General features: G+C 36.4%; 1 protein-coding gene across 1 annotated transcript; it reads left to right on the forward strand.

Moving 5' to 3' along the window:
• DGCR8 (DGCR8 microprocessor complex subunit) lies at window positions 1–21,408 on the forward strand. Its single transcript, XM_027470246.3, has 14 exons — window positions 1–134; window positions 4,866–5,875; window positions 6,316–6,478; window positions 7,947–8,089; window positions 8,808–9,090; window positions 10,709–10,906; window positions 12,116–12,217; window positions 13,098–13,196; window positions 14,409–14,491; window positions 15,643–15,743; window positions 16,197–16,303; window positions 16,516–16,643; window positions 17,067–17,180; window positions 17,564–21,408. The coding sequence occupies exons 2-14, from the start codon at window positions 5,153–5,155 to the stop codon at window positions 17,645–17,647; spliced, it is 2,328 nt and encodes a 775-aa protein (XP_027326047.1). The 5' UTR covers window positions 1–134; window positions 4,866–5,152; the 3' UTR covers window positions 17,648–21,408.
• The last annotated feature ends 671 nt before the right edge of the window (window positions 21,409–22,079 follow it).

A 22,079-nucleotide genomic window follows, 5' to 3' on the forward strand; every position in this document is an offset into this window, starting at 1 on the left:
GCGGAGCCCCTGGGAGCAGGCGTTTAAAGATGGCGGCGGCGACGGCGCGGCGCGGGGGGCGGCTTCCGTGAGGCGGCCGCTGCTCGGCGCCCCCCCTCTGCCCCCTCCCCTCGGCCCGTCCCGGCATGGCCCAGGTGGGTGCGGGCGGGACCCCGTTGGTGCCCGCCGGGCCGCTCTCCGCGGGCGGGTGGCGCCCGAGGCGCTGCCTCGCTTCCTGCCCGCCTCCCCCCGGCCCGGCCGCTGCTCGGCCGCCTCCTGAGGCTCCGGGACCCTGAGGGCGGGCGGCGGCGGGGCCCCGCGGGGCGCTACGCGGCCGGGGCCGTCCCTCAGCCACCTGGGGCGGCCTGTGCCGGGCTCCGGCCCCGCAAGTAACTTTGCTCCCTTTGCTCCCCGCTTCCTCTCCTGCTCGCTGCTGCCCTCGGAAGCCGGGCGCTTCCCGTGGCTCTCCGTGCCCTGCCGGGCCGAGGGGTGCGCCCTGCTGGATGGGGCGGGGGTGAGGGAGGCAGGGGCGGTGGGGTGGGCCCGTGCTGCTGGGATCATTGGGGTGAGCCCGTGATAAATTCTGGGCGAGCAGAGAGCGCGCTGGTTCTTCTGGGCACCTTCCTTGGATTGCTACGTGGCTTTTTGAGAAGGCGCGAGGGGATTTTAGTTCCTAATTCTGTTCTTTACAGCTAAAGCCATTCATAACACGAATGTTTTTTCCCCTTCTTCCTAAGCCCTGAATTGCAGACTTTTATTAAAATTCCTTCCTCTTTCACACAGTTAATTGAAACCGTCTAAACTCTGCCAGAAAATGTGTTAAGCTATCAAAGCAGCATTTGCTCTGCTGTTTCTGACGGTGCCTTTCCCAACCTGTGTACTCTGCTCGTTCTGGAATGGGTTAAACTGCAGAAGTTCTTTAGCCTTGGCTGTATGTGCCATCAATCGTTATGACTGGGCACTAGACTGACTTCTCTGAAACGACATTGATGACTTACGCAAAATGGTTGTTTTCTTCAGAATTTTTCTATGCTGAAGTTGATAATTAGGAAGAGAGGACTTCTTACATGTAGCAGTGGCTTACTGAATATTTTGATTTTCATACTTCTATGCTGGTTTGCTGGAAGTAAAGAGTTCAGTTTCCTGACTTTGTTTTTCTTTAACAGTTCCTAATTAATAAGATTAAACTTATTTTTGGCTGTATGCACAAAAACTAAATATTTAGAGATAATGTAAAAAAAGTGATTGTGAGTGAGGAATTGCTTTGAGAAGGGTTAAAGCTGAGCAGATCTTTAAGTGTGGTCATTGCCTTATAACTTGTGCTCTGCAGGCTTGCCATTTGGAGCCAGAGGATGAGGATGAAGCTTTTATGTTTGGGTGGCAAATCAGGAAGGTTTGTTCAGAGCCAGTCTTCTTTTTGGGGCCCGTTAAATGTGAAGTGAGCAGTTTCTGACAATGAAACCAATTTCTTTAGAAAATTGCTTCTAGGACTGCCCAGAACAGCACAGCAGCAGGGAGTTCTTCCCGGTTTGGGCAGTGCTGGTTACAAATGTTAACGTTCTGTTTTTCTCTTTGAAAACAGAGATGCCCTTTTTCCTGTGCACCTTTTGTTATGATCTGTCTGTACTGATTGAGAGAATAGGCATCGTACTTATTAAACATAGAAGTTGGCTGGTTTTATTTTTTTCTTTCTGCTTTTGAAGAACAACTACAGCATAACCAAGCCATGACAAGTATTTGCAGCATACTGCTTTTGCTGGGACTTAAGCACCTTGCTTTGTAACATTTAAACGTTGACCACGTATCTATTTCCTTGAGTTTGGTTTTGCTATAAAACCTTTTCAAATGATCTGGAAAAATAAAAAGGTAATCAAAAAATGTGACATGTCCATTTATTGGTGATCTGCAGAATATCAGCTGTGCCTTCATGTTTCCTGCATTTCATCCAGAGCTGCTTCAGTGTGTTGTACCAACTGGTGTAGCTGGCCATAACGTCCCGTGTCTTTTTAAGGATTTCTTATGGAAACAGTTGATGGCATGTGGTAGAGCCTTGGAGAATAAAATGTGTTTTTTCAGAGCAAGTTAATTAAGCATGGAAATAGGTGAGCTATTTTGTGGTGTTCTAGTACTAGGTAACCTAGTGTGCTCAGACTTGGTTGTTTGGTTGCCTTATCTGAGGTCCACTTGGCTGTTTCTGACCTTCAGGCTCATGTAACTCATCCTTTTGTGGTTTACTCCCCTTTCACTTTCTTTTAAAACACCTGATATCTGAGGGAAAATCCTTACTGGTGTTGGCTTTTTTGGTTTGGTTTGTGTGTTGTTTTTTTTCAGTCTCTAACATAAAAGACATACTATAAGTTTGCAAGAAAGTAGGTAGGAATTAGACCCGTCTAACTCTGCTTCTTCCTGTTTGCTTGTTTTATCTTTTTTTCTAGGTTAGAGGAAGGTATTGTAGCCTGTTGTAACTGTAGAGCTGCCAGACTCTGTTACCTTACCCTAGGGATGCAGCAGTTCTATGGCCAGGAATACAAACGCTAGTTGAAACCCATCTTGATCTAGTACTACTTCTGGCCACAGCGTGTGTGCTGACTGGTAGACAATCCCTGGCAGTGATTCGGTATGCTATTCATTGCTTCAAGGCCAACAAGAAGGGAAGGGCCTTGTGAATAGTGCTTGAATATAATAACAAGACACCTTTTCTGCACAGAGCAGAGGTGCAGTGTGAGAGGACTGCCAAAGCAAGCTAGGTAGGTAAAGATAATTTTCTCATGTTTTGACATTGGTAGTGTCCAAACAGTCTTTAGAGTAGGAGTAGGATGTGTACCAGGGATGGGCAAACTGTATGTATGATCCTGTCTTATGACTGGTCATAGATAGTTTTTCTGGTTGGACAAGGTAGCTCATTGATCATGTGGGAAGTTAGCTCTGTCAGATTCTAGAACACCAGCTTTAAGATTATATTTGTATATATTATTTCAGCTTACTCTTTTCGAGAGTCTTCAAAAAATTAAGACTTCTTAGGTATTTAATTTCTAGGGTTTGCTGAACTTCTACTGTGATGTTTGACTCCTTATTCAGAGTTAACAATGAAGACACTAATGGATTATTATAGAGAAAACCTATGAATTTGTCCTTTGCCATGCTTCTTTTTTTTTTTATTTAAGGATGAGGAAAGATATTAGAAAAGATAAATATATTTCCGGAGGTATTCTGTGCAACATGAGGTGTTTCAGAACCTTTTGAAAGAAAGAATTGGTCACTTCTGTGGTGATTGTATGATCATCTTTTAGGATGGAATGGTTCTAAATTCATAGAATGCCTGTCTTACTGGTGAGCGAGCTGTTTTCATTCTAGAAGGTAGTATCTTTATATTGGAGAAGTTGGGCTTATTTATAGCTTTTATCAAGAAGGAGCCTTCTTCCTTAGTAAGTCTACAATGCATGTCAAGCTCAATGTTGTAAATGTATCACAATTTTGAGTATATTATGCCCGCCCCGCCCCCCCCCCCATTCTGCTTCCTCAGCAAAACTCTTCTATTGCCAAATCAGTAAAATAAGAGTTTGAGCTCATGTATGCTTTGCTTTCTTCCAGCTTCCAGGTAGGTGGTTTCTGTATGCTGTTGAATTTGAATCAAACCTATCATAACTGTTGATACCTAGCTTCCTGCCTTGCCCTAGTTGGTGTTTGAACTTTGCTGTCGAAATTTGTTCTGTCTGGATTGGTGTAGAGATACGCTGGAGAATTGTATTTGGCTTTTCAAAGTCCCTCATGACAACCCAGATGTTCTGCCTGGTTGTTTTCAAATGTTATATGACGACCCTAGAATGTTTGGGCAGAATGTCTCTGCTACCTGGAAATGGTTTGATCAGAGCAGTTTCAGACGGTTGTCTTAGGCAGAGCAACACTAGTTTATTTCTAGCTGGTAGGAAGATTTAAACTCAGTTTGGGGTAGCTCAGGGGGACTTGGAGGAACCAAAATATCAGGTAAGAAATGACAATGAAACGTCCACTTCCTTTTCTCATGTGCTTATAGTCCTGCACAGATGACTAAATTTTAACTGAAGAATCCATCATAACCATTTTAAAAGGAACCCATTTAATGGAGAGAGAAAAAATAAAATAAACCATGCAACTAACCTAAAACAATTGAATGTCTTTGCCAGGATGAGTTACAAAAAACATTGGCTGCTAGAATTAATTTGTATTTTAACACTGTATCTAGGCCTAAATTCCTCAGACATAACAAATATATGCTCCCATATATGTACTCCAGTATGGAGTAGAGGATGAAAAGCTTCATATCTCCCCATCTAGAGATTGTTTTTGCATGAACTTTTAGTAAATCAGGAGATACCCTGTTAAAACTTGAAGCAAGGTTTAAAAACACCCTAAAGTTTCAAAAAGCCATGTATCTTGCAAGACCATAGATGTTAAAAGCTTGTCAGTTTTTCGGATTGTCTTAAAGTATGTTAATTATCCTTTCTGCTGTGTTGGTAAGTATGGCTTGAATACCAGGTTATTTAGGGGAATTCTCCCGTTATTTAAAACGCGTGGTTTTTAGTCTGGCCCTTGCAAAAGCAATGTTTAATACCCCGCTTGTTAAACAAGCAGAGATGGTCAACAGTTTATACAGACAACTCTGTGTTAGCACATTCTTGTGCTGGCGTACAGATCAAAAAGTTGAAAATTGTAAAAACAACCTCATTTCAGCCTCATTCAGAATAGTATCAAGATACCTCACTTTTTTTTTTTCCACTGGAAAATGTTACTTTTTTTCCTACTTGAAATTAGTATGGGAAGGAGTTGCTTTTCTTTTTTTTTTTTTTGCCTGGGATAATGTTTCCATTTTGTTTTTGTAACAAATATCTTTTTTTTTCTTCTTGTAGGTTGAAAGAAGAAAGGGAGACCTGTTTGTCCAGTGAAGATGCAGTCTTAGTCTTCAGCTATTTAAGCTGAATGCATTGTGATTTCCAATAATTGAGACAGTGATTCTGAAAGCTGTCTACATTAATGAAAAGAACAATGTAGTCAGCTTAACTGAATCATCAGTGTTGCATATTGAATAGAACATGATAAACCAATCTTGATGGACTTATGCATGTTAGGAATATAGATATAAACATTTATTTAAAGCATTGTTTCTTTTTTAAACAGTAGTTTTGCAGTTTTAAAAATGGAGAAATATGAAAATGTACCACCCCTCCCTAAAGAACCTGCAAGAGAAATGAATGTGGAGAATCACACTTGTCCCCCACCTCTGCCGCCTAACGAACAGCCTCCACCACCTCCCCTGCAAACGTCCAGTGACGCAGAGGTAATGGACGTTGGCTCTGGTGGTGATGGACAGTCAGATACCCCTGCTGGGGACACGCACAGTATCTGCAGAACTCAGCTTCTCACAAAGGGATCTGCCTGCTACAAAAGTCGTCTTATAATAGACCCTAACAATAGTGACCAAAGCCCAAGAACTGCTCGTCATGCACCTTCAGTTCGAAAGTTCACCCCAGATCTTAAGTTGCTTAAAGATGTAAAGATTAGCGTTAGCTTTACAGAAAGCTGCAAAAGCAAAGATAGGAAAGTTCTTTACACTGGAATTGAGCAGGATTATAAGGCAGATGCAGATTTTGGTATTAATAATGTCAATGGGGATTTGCATGTTTGTCCTTTTGGTGGTAGTAATGGGAAAGCTGTAGGAATAGGGGGTGAAAATGACGACAAGAAGGATGATGAAAATGATGTTGATCAGGAAAAGAGAGTAGAATATGCAGTTCTGGATGAGCTAGAAGATTTTACGGACAACTTGATGGAAATAGATGAAGAAGGCGGAGGGTTCACATCTAAGGCAATCGTTCAAAGGGATAAAGTGGATGAAGAAACCTTGAATTACTCATATGAGGTAAGTAAATGCACATCTTTGATGGGCAAGAGGGTTCCAGGTAGCTAGAAAAATACATGCAAAGATACTCACTGGAGATAACCTCTTCTAAAAATATGCACTTCTTGAGTAGAAATGCGAAATTCTCAAAGAACAGAACTTTGCCAAAACTTTTTAAATTATCTTGATAAAATATTTGAGTTGTTTGGTGTCTTCTATAATGTTTTAAAATAACATTAAAAAGGCTTCTTATGCAATTGCAGATCACTTTATTGTGAAAAATGCCAATGCTCACTTATGAAAACTTATTTTCTTGTTTTTCAGTCTTTACTGGGATCATTGGAAATGTCTAGTTTCTCTCTGTATGGAATAACGTAGAGATAACGTATATCTTTTCTTTTCAAGGGGAAAGGGAAGTTAGTAGGCCCCAGGAGGATAGTATCTGATGACATTTCTTTCAGGATGACTTTGATAATGATGTGGATGCTCTACTGGAAGAGGGTCTTCGTGCACCCAAAACAAGGAGACTAGAAAATGAGAAATATGGTGGTGAAAGCGATCACCAGTCTGATGGAGAAACAAGCGTGCAGCCAATGATGACCAAAATTAAAACTGTACTTAAAAGTAAGTTAACGTTCTTTAATTACCTGTAAATCTTTGTGTGGCTTATGTATGCAGAACAAAAATACACAAGCAAAGTTTAGGATAGCAATTCTGGTCAGATAGTGGATATGTTACACAGTTTTATTGATCGAAGGCTTCTTACTGTAGGATGTAATTTTCATATTCCTATAGAGTAAAGCTGATGTTTCAGGGTGGTACTTATCTTCCTATGTTATATGTAACATGAATGTGTTTTGGTGCGTGGGTGGGTGGAAAACTAGGAAGAATGTTAGCTCAGCACTGAGGAGGTAAACAAGGATCTTTTTTTCTCTCTGAAATAAGTGAGAACTGATGTGGGATTCTTCCTACTTCAGTTAGGTTATTTCTGTTGCTGAAATTGTTGTATGTGAAGTCTTTGTGCATGCAGTACTGGTTAGAACTATTACAAAAGTCAGTGAGTTAAGTTTTTCAAGGTTCATCATGTGTTACAAACTTAGTAATAGAAAAGAGCTGAGAATGCAAATCAATCCAGAACAATGTAACTGAAAATAGTTGGAATTAGAATTAAGCTGTGAACCTGCTCCAGGGGGGAGTGTGTTACAGCTTCACTGTATTCTGAAATAAGAAACCGAATGGTTCTTCCCTCCAAAGCTTCGTATTAATACAGGATTGCCAGGAAGCTCTCTGCTAAGAGGGGTCTGTTCTCATGATTTCTGATGTAGAAAGGAGTGTGACCATTCTCTAATTTCTGGAGTAAAAATGAGTAAAACCATGTATTCCCTTGAATGTGAGCATAACCATTTTATTGCAGAATTATTTTTTTTGCTGTGTGGGTCCTCATATTGGCTTATTGTACCCAAATTTCAGTCATGTTTTATGTAAAAAGTAATATTTTTGATGGCTAAGATATGTAAGTATATAGGCTTGAAGACTTCATTCTGGTTGGTATTGTACTTATATATATTTTTAAATATTTTTTAACATATGTTTCAAACTGATTCTTAAATAGCTCTCTGCAGCTATCAAAGAAGATGCATTGAAATAGAGTATTGAGATGCTGAAATAGGAGTTAACCACCTATCCCTTGAGTGTTTGAGAAAGGTAGAAGATTACACTGAAGATGTTTCAAAAGCAAGTGCAGCTTTTTCACTGCATGTGTTGGTGCTTGTGTTGATATATTGACATAAAGAAGACTGAGGTGGAAGTTCACTGATGAAATGAACAAATCAGTCTGTGTAAAAATCAGTGCTGCTACTGCTTTTCATTTGAAAATATAATGGAGTATGTAATTTGGCAGGATTTAACGTGGGCTAGAAGCATATACCTTCTTATTAAAGCAAAACAAAATCTTTCTACAAAACTTTTTTATTCTTGTTTCAGTGTCATTTTATGCTTTGAGATAGAGAAAGCAATAAAAAGGAAAACGTTGCTTATTTTTCTGTTCTTCTAAGCTGTCTATTCAAGTCTAAAATTATTCTTTGCTTTAAAGGTCGTGGCCGCCCTCCTACAGAACCTTTGCCAGATGGATGGATCATGACATTCCATAACTCAGGCATTCCTGTATATCTGCACAGAGAATCTAGAGTTGTCACCTGGTCTAGACCTTATTTCTTGGGAACAGGAAGCATAAGGGTAAGAACTGTCAATTACTTACGTACCAAGATTTTAAAAATGAGGCGTGTTCTTGTAAACAGTTGAATATTTTTCTGCTTTGGCAGGCTTGCTTCCAGTGTGAGAATTATGGTACTTCAAAAATAAACTCTGTTTCTAAAGTATGATCTTATGGTGGTTTGTTTTTCCATTTTTTGCAATGAGCTTGAGAAGTTAAAGTGAATGAGATGATCTTATTTTGTGCCATCTTTGTTCTGGAATATGGCTGCAAAATGTTGTTTTTATTCCACTACGAAATATGTTCAGTTTGTTTATTTGTAGCCAGAAAATAAGCCTGAGATGTGTTTCATGGTCTATCTGTACAGAAGCAGGCACGTGATTTTCATACACCAAACGAATCTGCAGAGAGTTGATTTAATATCATAGACTTAAACCCCAAGAAAGGTCAATGGATTTTATGAAAGCATGTAGTATTTGCTTGTAATTGAGCAGAACATAGTTTGGACTTAAAATGGGAAACACGCTTTGAAGGTTACTGTCAGTGTTTCGCAGTGCCAAGAAACCACTGTAACAGGCATGCTATGGTCTTGCCTAGGATAAAATTGCTAACTAAAGAGCAGCTTCAGCTTAGACTAACTAAAATTAGCTTCAATCTTGATTGCCTTTTTTTGGTGTTGAGTTTTGGTTTTGCTTTTGATTGTCCTGAGGTACTGAAACCTGTGTTATTTTACATTTGCAGAAACATGATCCTCCCCTTAGTAGCATTCCCTGCTTGCATTATAAAAAAATGAAGGAAAATGAGGAAAGGGAACAAAATAATGACATAACCCCAAATGGGGAAGTATCACCCATAAAGCACATAGATAAATCTTCAGAACTGGACTGCCAAACAGAAGAACCAGATTCCACTGCTGCTGATTCTGGGCCTTTAGATGACAAAGACCCCTCAGGGGGAGATGCAGCACAAGGAGCCTTGGGACAAGTTAAGGCCAAAGTTGAAGTGTGTAAAGATGAATCTGTAGGTATGTGTGGGAAGTGGACTCTCTTCTGGGCTGGTATTGGGGTAATGGCATTTGGGACACTTGTGCTTTATTCCTGACTTGACAACGGCATACTATGTTACCTGTGAGCAAGTGGTAAGTTGTCTTTCCATAGTTTTTTCTTATGCAGAGACTTAGAAAAGTAGATCCAGTCTTACAAATCAATTTTGATTGTAATAAGTGGAAACACATGCTGGGAATTTCAGCTGAAGACTTCTGAGAGTCTATATGCAAGTTTTATGCAATACTATGGAAAATTTGGGTGATGCAGACCTGTGAACTTGTATCTCAGTCTTAGAATCAGTTACATCAATCTGTACATATAAATTAGTGCTGTGAAGTATGTTTGTGTCTTTTTGCATGAAGTAGCTTTTCTATACAGTGTTTGCATTGGCTGAATTTTATCTTTTTTCAATATAGTCTCTTAAGATAAATGATACGTTTTGCTTGTTTGCACAGAATAAGTTACACAAAGTTGCATTCAGATAAGGGCTTTGATGCTTCAGTATGTTACTTATGCAAGTCTAATAGGTTTTATTCAAAAAACTGTCTAAAAAGAATTCATGCTACCTTTGCTGCCAGACTTAGAGAGGAACTTGGACAGAACGCTTGTGTGCCACTTACAACTATGTACCTGAAAATACCACCCACGTCAATTAGTGCTGCTTACAATACTGGTATGGAATATTTGTTGTATTCAGAAACACAAAACATGGCATTACATGTGTCCTGTTGATTCCAAAAACCATGTCAAAAGATTTTAAAAGTCTAATAAATCATCAATACCTAGTAGCAAAACTAAAACCAGTGAACACACACTCTCTCTTTAAATAGGATCTGTTCTATATTACTGAAAATGTGAGTGGTAAAATATAAACATAACTTGCATTTGTAATTCCTTGTGGAAGGAGACAATGTCATCAGCTTTTTTTTTTTGTTCATTAACATCTTGGAATGCTACTCCATCTTATTTTTGGAGATTAGATCTGCAGAAATGCCCTAGAAAGGAGTAGTTACACTCCAGTGGAGGATTGTCTTTTACTACTCTTTACATAAAAATGAATGTGTTAAATTTTACTTAGAAGCCAGCACAATACTCGTGGAGCTCACAGAGTATTGTTATATAGCATTCCATGATTCATAGTTGAATAAATAGGCAGCAATAGTCAGTATTGGCTTCAGGAAACTGAGGTTAGTAGCAAACTACTGTTACTTAGTGGATACCTTGCTTTGAGTAATGATAGTGGATACTCTGCATCAGGTAATGAGAAGGTGGATAAGTGATGATGTAGAACTACTAGCAGTACTTTGTTGGATAATATACTGGGTGTTACATGAGGAAAATCTTCTGGTGACAGAAAAAACACAGCTTTTTTTGTTTGCTTTCCAGTTTGCACAAACATTGTGCATTTGATATAGTAATGAGGGAACTTGTAGTTTACTTCGTTAGTGTAAAATAGTATCTTAACCTTGTGAACTAAAGCTACTATTTTTGCTCCTAGACTAAAACCAATAATTATGTGTTTAAAACAGTGGAAATAGTGAATTTATTCCTTGTTCAGTGGTCAAGTATTGAGAGTAACTCGCATGTGTTTCTTAGATCTGGAAGATTTTAGACATTATCTTGAGAAACGTTTTGACTTTGAACAAGTTACCGTAAAAAAATTCAGAACCTGGGCTGAGAGACGGCAATTCAATCGTGAAATGAAGCGGAAGCAGGCAGAATCTGAGCGGCCTATTCTGCCTGCCAATCAGAAACTCATTACCTTGTCTGTGCAAGATGCACCTACAAAGAAAGGTTAGTTAATCTACCTAGAGTTCAAATGTTTGATGTTAAAGGCAGTTCCAAGCTTGACTTGGGGGGAAAAAAAAATCTGTAATGAATCTATTTGTTTCTTGTTTCAGAATTTTGCATCCTTGGTTCCATCATATAAAAAAAATAAAGGAAAAATGCTATCAACATTTTTATTTAAGGCTTCAGTCCCAATAGCTGGTTACTAACTTCAGCTGTTTGTTAATATTGAGGGTTATTGAACACCATCCTACCCAATCTCTGGTTGCTGCTGTCTTTTCAGTTCTATACCAGTTCTAATCAATCCCAAATTAGGGACTGATTACAAGTGTCAGATTGCTCCAAATTAAAACCTGTAAAATAAAAAGTAACCATTCCCTGTTACAGGGAGATGCAGTTAAAATTTAATCTATGATTATTCATTGAGAGTTGCTTGTTGTTTTTTTTAATTTATTTTGCTTTGTTAACTATTATTTTTTTTTTTAAAAAAAAAAAGCTTCTACATCTCAATATCTATTTATACTATTTATATTATGTTTTCCCATGGTGGGAAAAAATATACAGTATAAAAGTAGTGCTTAAAGGATGATCTGGTGTATTTATTTTTTCTAAACTGTTGAGTAAAGAAACATTTGTAAAACTCAAGTGTTTTGTCAACAAAAACTAAGCTTGAGCTAAAAGGTGAGAACTCTTCTTTATGTTTTTAAACATGGTCCATAATGCATACTATTTATTACAGGTTTTATTAAAACTCATTTTAATTCTATGATGGCTGCAAAAGAGAATTCTAAGAATTTGTCTAACTTCCATTGTACATATTGTCAGCATTTACTTACATGTTCTGAAGTCCGTGATTTTTCCTTCACAAGATTTAAGTTACCAGCGGTTGTTAAAGTACTATAAAATATTGCTATACAGACTAGTTAAAAAACAAACAAAACAACGACAAAAAAAACATATTGCTGACCATGTAATGCTAGTGTTGCATGCGGTACATTAAAATATAGATGAGCTCATTTAAAATACCACCTTAAAAATTAGTTTGCCAAATACTTGTCATTTCCAGTGTACATACTTTAAGGTGATACGTGTATGTAGGGAAATGAGCAGGCACTTCTCCCTTGCAGTTTGCAATTTATTTATTAGTTTGTAGTAGTAATTTTCTTTTTAAAGACTGAAACTAATTGTTGTTTTCCTCACCCCTCTTTTTTGTAGAATTTGTCATTAATCCCAATGGGAAGTCTGAAGTTTGCATACTGCATGAATATATGCAACGAGTCCTAAAGGTTCGCCCTGTTTACAATTTCTTTGAATGTGGTAAGTCTTAAGTTTTTATTGACCACGATGCTGTTTTGAAAAGCTTCTCTCGTGCTTGAATATCTTCATAGTAAAATAAATTCAATCAATGGATAGTTTTCCTTGGGAGTGTATTGAAACTCTACAGTGAGCCAAATTCTAGCTAGGAAATGCTTTCTGTATATCTCAGACACGGATATGGGCCTTTTATGTTTTAAAATGTGTATGGGTTTTTGCTTAGAAAAATATGACTAAGTGATTCTGGATTGGAGTAACTTACTTGCATCATAACTTTATTTTAGATATATAGAGTTAACATACAATAACCTGTACTTTTTTTTATGATTATTGTTATGCCATGGAGGTTCATAATAAATCCAGTCATCCTAAGAAACTTGTATATGTATGAATTGATGTTAAATATATAAGAGGAATTATGTATTTGTATCCAAGAAATAAAGTCAGATGCCTTAGTTTAGAGTGGAAGCTATAATTTTTCAGTTACATTTTTCTTATAAGTGTGTTCATAATGTAATTGAGTTTTTAATACCATAATGTGTAGCTCTTGCATTTACACTGTGCTAGTGGTGGGGGAAAAAAAGAAGAAAAAACAAACAAACAAAAACTTTGAATTTAACATTTGAATTCTGGCAGATTTTAAATGATATTTTAAAACATAGGATTTTCTCACTTGGAAGAATGATGTACATGGTGGTAGGTCTCTGTTACTGGGAAACTCATAAGTTTTCATATGCTTCAGTTGTTCTGAAGAGTAAACAATATTCCTCCCTATTGAAATGAAAGAAAACAAATCTTGACAATGGCGATATTTCATGTTCACGACTGTCTTTGCATTGGGAGTCCTGAAAAGCTTTCATTTTTGCTCATCCTTCATTTTCAGAGAACCCAAGTGAGCCTTTTGGAGCCTCAGTGATTATTGATGGAGTAACTTATGGGGCAGGAACTGCCAGCAGCAAAAAACTTGCCAAGAATAAAGCTGGTAATATACTTTTCTTTCTTAATACCAACTGGTGAATTGTTTATCTGTTCTCATTTCTGCTTTGAAGATGACGTATTTGCAATAGTAAGTAGGAGTAATTTTGTTAACAGCTACATGTCCATTCATGTCGTCTTATTAAAAGAAATACTGTTGTAGAGACTTTTGCCATTCCAAGGTTCAACAGTTCACTGGGAGAGAAAACCATGGAGAATCTTCAGAAGCTAATTTATGTATAAACTACTGATTTATACTGATTAGCTGTAATCACATCTGTTTCTAATTATCAGACCAATGAGTATGTGTTTTCTTTATACTGTTGTCTGCTATACAAACACCTGACTCATGGATTTTTAGCAAATTTTAAGTGTTTGCCCTCTTTTAAGAACAAAAACAAATAGAAAACCTTCAAGTGGTTGGTTGGTTTGGATCTCTTTCTGATAATAAAACAATTGCACTGAAATATGTTATTTATACTGATTTGCAAGTAATTCTCACCATTAATGGTTTAAATCTAATTAGTCACAGTTCTAACCATTTAACTCTGTACTTAATGTGTATATAATGAATACCTAGATGAGCATGTGTCTTGCACATTAGAACTTCTTCCTGATCTCCAGATTGGAATGTGTTTAGCACAGAGGTCAAGAAAAAGTAACTTTCTAAAATTTAGAGATCTATAATATATGTGTGGTACTTGGAGCTTTTGTGAAATTTGTCAGCGTAGCTAAAACATCAAAATACAGCACACGACTTTTTGTGCGTGAAAAAAGAAATTTCATTGTGATAATTCAGGCAAACTCTGACTGCTCTAGTGGTGCAATTGTAGAATTCTGCTGTAACAACTATGGGGTGATAACATGCCTTTAATTTTTCTTTCCAAGGACACATTACTTGATGTGAGACTCCCTCCCCCCTCCCCCCCCTTTTTAATGCATTTGCAAAATCAGGTTTTTCTTAGGTACAGTTTAATAGTTGTAAGTTTTTCATTATATCAATTTACACTTCTTTAAGAAAAAACAATATAGTTGTTCAAGTGAATATACTTGTTGTGGTAAGAAGTTGCTCATTTTACCTGTTAAGTTTCTTTCTAAGATAGGCGGTGATTTCTAGGAGAGATGTGAGGCTTGCCTAAAGAGTGTTTCATTCTGCTGCTGTTGTTTATAATCATTGTTTAAGATAAAGGTAATTGAGACATTAAATCATTTTCTGCAGCTCGAGCTACACTGGAAATCCTTATTCCTGACTTTGTTAAACAGACCTCTGAGGAGAAGCCCAAAGACAGTGAAGAACTTGAGGTACTGACCTCTTCTTGCCTGATGGATGTGGTTATTGGAGTCTCTGTGTTTAAAAACATTATACCTTCAGTGTGAGAAACTTTGAAAATCCATAACTTTGCTTGCTCAGTCAGTTAGAAATGTGAAATTCTTTATTTATAACAAGACCTATGACAATGAAAATACATTTTTACTATGGGAGGTGACCAGAGAATTTGTTTTGATGAAGAGAGTTAGCCCCTTATTGAAATATGAGATCACTTGCTGAAGACCTGAAATGTTCTAGCACACTAGATGGCCTGTACTATCCTGGCTTCCTGAATTATGGCTTTGAAAATTTCAGAGCTACATGCTCTCTGATTTTGTGTGATCATCTTAGAAGACCAAGTAAGAACTAAATGTGCCATGGCTTCTGAAACTTCTTCATTTAGTTTCATTTAGCTGTGAAAGCTCTTACTGCTAGATCAGACAGCTCGTGTTTCTGACTTTGAGCAGTGACATTTGAGAAAATTCAAAGGAATAGTTTCTTGAATTGGACAGTGTGTGCTGTGTTTTCAGGTATTGGATGTATTAAATAGCTAGTTCATCTGTGATATGTTAACCTTCAATTCAGTGTACTGTAGACCAACAGGAAAGGAAAAAGCAGTGATAAGCCTGAAAGGAATGTTCTTTTAAAAAGCAGGCTATACAGAAAATAAGTTGGTTTTATGCTTGCTTTAAATTAAAACTGTAGCGCGTGCCTCGTAATATTGAAACGGTCATGAAGACAACAGATATTTTTTTTCATTTTTTTTTAATGGAAAACAAAACCTTCCAATAGCTGTTATGTTTTCTTCTATTAAAACACATCATTTTGGTAGGTAGAATTTCAAAATGAGATAAATATGATAACTTCTTCCTGAGGGAAGAAGGATGATTTAAAAACATATATTAAATAAAGACTGATTTTCTAATGTAAAATTGGAGTTGATTTAGAAAAAAAAAAGTCTGCAAACATGATTAGGAATGGCAATCTTAATGACATGGGTAAAGATCCACTATGCATTTAAAAATAGTTATTAAACAGATTCTGTTACTCTGCTGAAAGCTATATGGGAAGGATAAGGATTTAGAACAGTATTAAAATTTTGTGCATGTAAAAATTCAATAACCCTTTATTAATTCCTTTGTAGTATTTTAACCATATCAGTATTGAGGACTCACGGGTATATGAACTGACCAGCAAAGCTGGACTTTTGTCTCCATATCAGATTCTCCATGAGTGCCTTAAAAGGTAAGGCTGCAGCATGAGGAACAAATTCTGTTGTGTTCAAGTGCTTTGGGTCAGGGCACATTGTTTGCTTGGATGCTGGTACCCACAATTTTCCTTAGTGAATTAAGGACACTTGTGGGCTGGCACAACAAGCATACTTCACTCACTTAATAAGATAGCTAATACGGACTGAACTGGTTAATATTGTATCTTCCTTGAATTTATATTTACTGTTTTTGCTTCTGAGACTAGGATTTAATTGTGGAAGATGTGAATGTATTTGTTATTCCTTTATACATGGTTGCCTCTTCATTCAAGTTACTGATCTAAGAAATAACTACCGATTCATTGATATCTTAAAAATTTATTACTGTATCTAATGCCACAGCAATTATTGACAAAGATAACTGTAACTAGTTCAGTTATTTGTAATTGTACTTAGTGTATGATATTGACTTTTTGTTTGTGCTTAAGAAACCATGGAATGGGTGACACATCCATAAAATTTGAAGTGATTCCTGGTAAAAATCAGAAGAGTGAATACGTCATGACTTGTGGCAAGCACACGGTGCGAGGCTGGTGTAAGTACAGTATTTAGTATGGCCTCCAGTATCTTCCTTTTCTCCTGTTCTCTTTTATCCATTTTGCAGGTATTTGTTCAGTTACCTAGCATGTTATATGCTTTTTCTACTCTTTTTCTGGTATCTCAGTTTTGAGTGACACAAGTAAACATCGGTGTTTATCTAAGTCTTTGAAGTGCTGATGTGACACATTTTCATGATTACATTTACAGGCAAAAATAAAAGAGTGGGGAAACAACTAGCTTCACAGAAAATCCTTCAACTGCTGCATCCACATGTGAAAAATTGGGGCTCTCTTTTGCGTATGTATGGTAGAGAGAGTAGCAAGATGGTTAAACAGGTGAAGATTATTTTCTTTGATTGTAATCTACCTTGTGATTGTATTGTTGCTTTTGTATATTTGTGGATTGTTTTTAATTACAGCAAAGCTTCAATGGTATCTTATTTCAACATAATCCTGTTGTTCCCTGCCATGGTAAAGGCAGCATGCATTTGATGAGCAATTCTCAATTCTTCTGAATTGATTCTCATATCTTGCTATTGCTAAAACATAAAATTAGTGCTTTCATTGATAATTCTGTTAATGCTGTATTTTCTAGACTGAAAATATAAAACCTATTTAATGTGTAAGTAATTCATGTAAATCTATGTTATTGCTTAAAGAAATATAAATATCAGAGATAAAACTTCTTTTACATAAAACTTTTTATATGTTTATATATTTAAAAGCTCATCTGTTGTTGCTTATGGTTCTGTTGAATAGGAGACATCCGATAAAAGTGTGATAGAGCTTCAGCAGTATGCCAAAAAGAACAAGCCAAATCTGCACATCCTAAACAAGTTACAGGAAGAAATGAAAAAATTGGCACAAGAAAGAGTGAGTATAAGCTCTTATTTTACTCTTTTTTAAAACTTATGTACAAACGAGATGAATGCCACAGGTAAGACTTACCACTTGTTTGTAGAATTTTTGCTTGTTTTCTACAATATCGCAGATAAGAAAAGTTGCTCAAAACTCGATTTTTCTAGTGTTTTTATTATTTTTGGAGGAATGCTTTTAGAGAGACTTTCATCCTCTATTTGAGGTGGGCTTACGACCTAATTTTACTTCAATAAAATGGTTTTTAACATTAGAACAAGTTAGCTATTCACAGAGACTAATGCAAATTTGGCTAAAGTTGTGCAACATTTTAGAAGTGCTTTTTGTTATTATATTGTTGATGTGACTCTATGGTGGGCTTTGTTTTATATCTTTTTTAGGAGGAAACACGAAAGAAACCCAAGATGACAATAGTAGAATCGGCTCAGCCTGGTAGTGAACCTCTGTGTACTGTTGATGTATAATGAAAAAATTCACGAGTGGGGAGCAATAACACAAATGGAGGAACTAGATTTTCAACAACTATTTAAAAATCTGTTTGCTGCAGAATGCAAGATAACTTTTAAAATCCAAGCTGCTTCAGTTATGCATTGTTCTTTTTGCATCATCAGGGCAATATTACTTTTTCCTTTTTTCTTTTTTTTATACCTCTGAGATATGTACGTTTAAAGGATTGATCACAAAGATCTCTACTTGGGCAAATGCACAGAGGACAGGCATGTTCACACAGGATAAATTCAAGCAAGCACTTTTTCCTTGAAAACCATCCATGTTTGAAATGGATGTGTTTTAAGGATGAAATTCAGAATTTCTATGTACAGGTTAAAGCTGATACTATATATATATACACACACATACATATATATGTATATATAAAAGAAATATATGTACATCTTCTTGTATGAACATGCCTAAAACTATTTTTGTGAAAAGTTTTGTTGCATTTCAGCACATAATAATATGCACTGATAAGACACTTTGGTGACAAATACATGAAAATGATGAGCAATGTTCCTAATGCCATAGGATTAGGCCAGTAATGCTGTTTATTTTGTTTTGTTCTGTTATTTCGTCTCCTGCCAGGCTTAGTTATTCAAGATCACAGTATGCAGATATTTTTTACTACTTGAAAAGAACAAGTATACCTGGTAGTGTTAAGAGCAACAGGCTGGATATTCAAAATCATTGGGATTTATGTTAACTGAAAAGAGCCTATGTTAGTTTACAGATCAGTTGAAAGGGGAAAAATAAGGCTCTACTTATTAGATTTAAATGAAAACTGCAATTTGAAAGACTGTTTTCAAAGCTTGGAGCCAAAATGTAATCGAACATGGTTGGCAGTCTGAAAATATTTTGCCAGTATGGTGTTTAAACATGTTCCACTCCCTTCTCCCAGCAATAAAAAGTTTCTCATTTCATTGGAGTCAGAATACACCTGACTTAAGTCTTAATTTGCACCATAAAATAAAAAAAATAAAAGAAAAAATTAGGAGTAATAACAGCAACTACAAGAAATATGAAATAACTGCAGCAATTTAGTTTTTTTAAAAAGCTTTGTTTTTACATTTTTAATTACATTTTTAGTTTTTGAAGAAAATGTAACTTCTGCAATGAAAATTAGAATGTAGATTTGGAATATGACATAGAGTAATGAGTAGAATGAGACCATAACAAGTTTTACTGATAAATAGGAAAATCACAAATATGCAACTACTATAAAATACAATCTTAGAAAACAGGCAGTACTCACTATGTCATCTGAGGCTTTATTACATTAAGCACAGAAGAAACAGTTTTGGCTGTAGTGAAAGCACTGCTTTATGAGTTTTTTTTTCTTCATTTGGTGTTGTTTACTGGGTGATTGCAGTAAGTCTTCTCTTAGAACCATTTTTGTGGGTTCTTTGGTCTCTTATAAAAGAAGAGAATAAAAACCAAGCTGGTGGTAGGGCTTCAATGATTTACCCAAGAGTTGTACTGGTATATTTTACACTCCTGTAGGAGTGAAAGAGGTCAGTTTTTAATTGCTGCAGCTCCTGGTACTTACCTGGACAGTGGTCTGGGGGCTTGGGATAGGGAGGGGAGAAAGGGAATGTTCTTAGTTTGTTGTTTGTGTTTTTTTATTATTATTACTATTTTATTTTATTGTTTAATACCATGTTACATATAGAGTGCTGCAGTATAATGAATTTTGTGCCTACTGGATTTTAACAATATTGGCATCAGTATTGTCTACACCTCCTTTAAGATCATACCTGTTATTTTGGAAATACATGGATTTTGATTTTTATCTCAAGCTTATGTTGCATATAATGCTTGAGATTAAATGGGAGTCCTGGAGTCTTACCCATTTCTATTTGAATGATATGCTCAGAGGTCTCTGCAAATATGAATTCTCCCACTGTTCCTTATTATATTTAGCTTTTCAGTTCTGCAAATTGTAATCCTGTTATAGCAGGATACGGGTAGTTGGAAGACTTGGAAGACTATACATAAAATATTATTTAAAGAAGTGGCCTATCTACAAAAAAAAAATGCCTCTGCTTTTTTTTTTTTAATTTAGTATAGCTTTAATAAATTTCCATCTTTTAAGAAAGGTGTATAATATTGGTGCAGTACTGACAAGCAGTAATTACTGTTTGTCTCTGTTTTTTTATTTTTTTCATAAAGACAGGGCTTATATCTTCTATGCCTAAATGTATTACTGCATTAGATAGGGTTTACTTCAGCTTATGTTTTCAGCAGAAAAAAACTTTACTTGGACAGCACTGTAAAAGACAAATCACCCTTGTAGATCCTTTATTTTTCTGAAATCAGAATGTCAATGTTTTTGCAGATTACCTGCAGAATATACATAGATGCCTCACTTAAAAATTTGATTTCATTATTTTTAAGAGGATTGCTGTATTACCTCAGTCTGCCACTATCAGAATCACAATGTGACCATTGCCCTTAATAAAAACATCCAGAGATTTCATTGTGAACCAAAGCCTAGAAGATATATTATGCATTCTAAACAAAAACAAACAAAAAAAGATGGTATTAGACCTTGCTGCAGCCTTTAACTGGAGAGATGTCCAGAAAATAGCGCAATAACTGCTGGAACAAACAACTTAACTGCTGTTTATTGTCATTGTGAAGTATTCTTGTGTTTTAATGTTTACTATTGTTTGGAGTGTAACAGTCTTGCATTTGCACATAAGCACGAGCTGCTGTGATAGAGGATAGATCATTGCATTAACTTCAGCTTCTGCATGAACACTTACAGTGTGATTCAAGATGTATCCTAAATTTGTCTTGTAACTCTTGTGTGTTTTCTAGGTAATCGGCTGTAAGGGTTTAGATCTTGATTATATGAATGCATAAAAACAGCTGCTGCTTTTGTCACTGACATTTGTTCTTTATCCCTTCTATATACAGAGGAGGATGGGTATTTTTATAGGGATGGAGTGTATTTTTAAGAACTGTTCCATCCTTTGGGAGTTACAGTTGTGCTTTGCATATTATGTGCTTTTTGACAAAAGTGTGGTATATTGACTTCAAGGGTTAAATTAGTGTGCATTCAAATCTTTATGGTACTGATGGAAAACTTACTGTGACTTCCAGTGAATAGTCAGATGCTACCTATTTAAACACCAGTAATTCAGCTTTTTCTTACATATTTATTAAACAAAACTGACAAAGTAGTTGGGTACTCAGATAATTTGGGAAGACTGTTATGCATAAAATTAATTGTTGTATGTAAACTTCCACTTCCCTGTGATGCTGTTAGGCTTTATACAAATACATTTGTAACACCCAGGTATTTAAAAGCATGATTATATCTTATTAATTCTCTAGACTGTACTTTAGTTCTAGAGCAAAATTCAGGAAGTGATAGCTGCCTAACTTTCCGCAGGAAGAAACGTGAAGTGCAAGAAGCCATGCTGTTCTTAACCAAATAAAACGTTCAGTTACAGTATTCTGATGTGTATCTGAGATGGGAAAGTGGGAAAAAAATCAATCTTATTGCCCAAGTAGGTAACAATGGTTGCTGTATGAATTGTATTGGGTGCAGTTGCTTGATGCCAGTGCTAAATTGGTACAACTATAAAGCCTCATTTTCACTGAGCCTCTGCTTGCTTTTTTTTCTGCACAATCATATAAGCCTATGTGTTTGGTCTTTGAGTACTACATGTGTATTTTTCAGACAATTAGTTTTGAGCAATAAAGTTTGATTATTATAAAATGCTGCAGTGTGATCAGTATTTTGATAACTTAAGCACATTTAGAAAAAGGAACTTTGATCCTTTGCTTCCTGTAGATATATTGAAATACAAATTAGATCAGTATGGGCTTACTGGTTATGGAAGTAGTCGTTGACTTTTTTGGAAAGGAACTGAATGCATACAAGGTTAAACAGCATTGGAGGGGAAGTTGTGTTTAATTTTTTTCAGAAATTGGAATTTGTATTTTTTACTTAAGTTGTGTCAGTTTGGAACAACACAATCTAATGCTGCAATTTTTGGTACCTGCTGTCATGTGCCTAACTGGACAGAAAGGAGTATTAGCAAGTCTGTGCGTGCTGTAACAAAAGTTTTTTTTTCAGTCCATACTAAATGTACATTAAAAGTACTTTCAATAACTTTGATTTTAAAATGTTTTTTCCTTCTAACAGTCAGTCTATCCTATGATGTGGATCAGGCTCCCTTCAATTAATACTAGGCTCTGAGCACCTGTCAAGATGTATGAATCTTGACTGGACAGCAAACTCATGCAAGGGTAGGAATCTCAAACAGGTTTATCCTCACAACCAATACATACGTGCGAAGTGTGATTTAAGATGCTAAGCTTTGTAGTTCCTAGGGTTCACTAACACCACTCTCGCTCATCACCAGGTGCCTGCAATCTATGTTTATT

This window comes from Anas platyrhynchos, chromosome 16, assembly GCF_047663525.1.
Source record: "Anas platyrhynchos isolate ZD024472 breed Pekin duck chromosome 16, IASCAAS_PekinDuck_T2T, whole genome shotgun sequence".
Lineage (NCBI taxonomy): Eukaryota > Metazoa > Chordata > Aves > Anseriformes > Anatidae > Anas > Anas platyrhynchos.